The following is a 2,557-nucleotide window of genomic DNA, read 5'->3' as shown; positions in this document are numbered from 1 at the left end:
GGAACAAACCTGGAGCTGTGCTGCACGCACCGCACTTCTGCAGCATTGCAAGCTGGGGTGCCTTGCTGTGTGCTGCATTCATCCCAGTCCGTGTGAATGAAGACTCTGGAGGCAGTCAAGGCGTTGATTGAGCACGAGTGTGCTTTTATTATTGTATAAAAGACAGGAGGGTGGGAGAGGTCCACGGTGACTTAGGGACTCATCCTGTCTTGTCATGGAGAGAGTGGCTCAGAGCTCTCAGTGCTGCTGTCTGGTGCCTGGGACTGGAGGCCTGATTGACAGTCCCCCTGCAAGAGGCTCTGCTCCTCCTCACTGACACTGACCTGCTCCTGCATGGAGGTGCTGCTGTCGGGGCACTCACACTGCTCTTGGGATGGGCTGCACTGCAGAGACACTGGGTGACAGACCACACTTGTGACTGTGGTGTCTGGCAGGCCCAGGTCAGCATTTTCAGCAGAGCCAGGTGTAATGATAGCATGAACTTCGATGAGCTCCTTCTCTCCATCACTGTTGTCGTGTGTAAGGCTGCTTTTGGAACTGCAGCGATTCGTGCTTCCTATGAGCTCTCCACTGATGGAAGCAGAGAGAGCATCATTGCTACTTGCCCTGGATCTTATGGCTTGGCAAGGGCTCGATTCACCTAGAAAGGATACACAGGGGTTAGTGTCAAACTTTCACAAGCTGAATTACGACAGTGGTTCTTGATCAGGGGTGAACTGAAAATGCTAGGCAGGGGCTGGAATGCCAGAAGGAGATAGAAGTGCAGAGCAAGCTTGAATTCTATGTTCCTGAATAGCAGGGATTTGGAAGCTGCATTTGCACCCTTACCTGCCAGGACTACCACTGCTGTTTCTGAGGGCTGCCTGGCATTGCGCTGCAGTTGGCGTTTGCTGCCAGAGGATGGCTTCCTGAGGCTGAAGCAGCAACACCAACTGCTAGCTGGTGATTCCTCATTCTTGCTGGGTGGATTTTGTCTGGAGAGAGAAAACAGCCAATGCTGTGAGTCGTGCGTGGTTCAGGGTGAGGGAAGAGCTGCACTGAGCTCTTGGCAGCAGTTGCTTGTTCCTAGCACTGCCTGGTTTCTGCAGGAAAACACAAAAACCCACCCAAACAATGATGCTAGGTGCTGGAAAAGAAAGTCCTCTTTACCTGTCAGATGGAAAGTCAACGACGGTGTGGAATTTGCCCTGCCCAGCTGCAGGGCTTTCTTCCACTTCAATGTCGTGGCTGCTCTCTGTCACAACAGGAGAGCTGCTGTGGCCTCGCCTCTGTGCCTGTGCCTCCTCCAGGCTGAGCAGCTTTGTGGCAGCAGAAGAGACCCCCACAGACTTGGGCCCTGGGAGAGAATTGTGCCCTGTCAGGGAAAACCACAGGTAAGAGCGAGGATCAGAAAGCAGCAGCAGAGCCACCAGAGTTCTGGGGGAGGTGCTGTATTTTTCTCAGGCTTGCTTATCCCAGCAACTGGAAGAAGAGGAGCTCAAAATAACCATGTGGGCAGAGGTGTGTTTATGGCAAAGGACACGGTCATCATTAAGAGCAGCTTACTCTATCAAAATAGGCAAGGAAAAACCCAAGGAAATGGGGGCAGGGAACTGAGAAAGCTTCGCTGCCACGCTTGCATCAAGCTTCTCCTGCGTGCAAACATAATAATGATGGTTTCCTCCTTGTGAAGTTTGGGCTTTGGACATTCTCAGCATCCAGCAACAGGATGCCAGATTCTAATGGAAGCCCAGAGGTCTGCTGTCCCCTCGAAAGCAAAAGCATTTTTCAAAGGTCCTGGAGAAGGCCTGCATTTGATCAAGGTGTCAGGTCAAGATCAAGCTAATGGAGGAAGACACTCACCTTCTGCATCTGCGATGCCTGCTCTGGATTTGGAGCAGAAGAGGACGTCGGTGTGGTTGATGATGAATTCCACCACATCCGACTGCGTCTGCAGCTCCATGCAGGCAGCTCTTCCACTGGCGCAGGCAGACTCGTTCTGCTGTGATCTGTAGAAAAGGCAGATTTTAGAAGTCATTTCTCCAAGACCGTTTCCCAGAGTCTGAATTGTTGCAGCCAAAAGCTGTCAGCTGAGGCTCTGGAGACTTCCGCAGTGGGCAATCAGTGATGCCACTGCAGAAATTCCCATGGATGATCAAGGACACGTCAGTCCCATCTCAACAAGACTACAGAAACTGTCACCTAGACATTGTGCCCGTGGGGATGGAGAACAGCCCAGGCTCCAGCTCTGCTGTCAGCCACAGATTTTACAGGAGAAGAGCACATTTGATGGAGAAAAAGGGAGAGTTGTTTTTTTTTCTGCAGAACAGATGAAGCGTTGTGTTGAAACAGAACCAGAAGTTTACCTTAAGAGGTTTGGAGCCCACACAATGGCTAGGTTCTTGGCATGCATGTTTGTGGTGGTGGAGCTCCCAGCCAGACACGCCAAGTGTCTCATCAGGAACTCCAGTGTCCTGGAAAACAAGAGAGGCAAATGTTCAGCACCAACGAGCATGCCGTGCTGCAATTCAGAAAGCAAACCTCCATTCATGCTACTTCTTGTGATTGCTACTGTCAC

General features: G+C 51.5%; 1 protein-coding gene across 1 annotated transcript; it reads right to left on the bottom strand.

Annotated features, from left to right (window-relative positions):
* Window positions 1-1,145: 1,145 nt before the first annotated feature.
* Window positions 1,146-2,017, bottom strand: LOC149912341 (rho GTPase-activating protein 32-like). The gene is made up of 2 exons (XM_090131016.1): window positions 1,843-2,017; window positions 1,146-1,354 (listed from the first exon to the last, which is right to left on the bottom strand). The coding sequence occupies exons 1-2, from the start codon at window positions 2,015-2,017 to the stop codon at window positions 1,146-1,148; spliced, it is 384 nt and encodes a 127-aa protein (XP_089987142.1).
* Window positions 2,018-2,557: the final 540 nt, after the last annotated feature.

This window comes from Phasianus colchicus, chromosome Z, assembly GCF_987193195.1.
Source record: "Phasianus colchicus chromosome Z, bPhaCol1.hap1.1, whole genome shotgun sequence".
Taxonomy (NCBI): domain Eukaryota; kingdom Metazoa; phylum Chordata; class Aves; order Galliformes; family Phasianidae; genus Phasianus; species Phasianus colchicus.
The sequence above is the reverse complement of the archived record's forward strand: the minus strand, read 5'-3'. Positions and strand labels throughout refer to the sequence as shown.

Bases quoted from the DNA above. Each gene is read 5' to 3' on its own strand.
- LOC149912341 (XM_090131016.1), bottom strand. From the start codon at position 2,017: ATGACTTCTAAAATCTGCCTTTTCTACAGATCACAGCAGAACGAGTCT. The intron at 1,355-1,842 runs GTGAGTGTCTTC...TTTCCCTGACAG, and splicing joins AGGCATCGCAGATGCAGAAG to GGCACAATTCTCTCCCAGGG.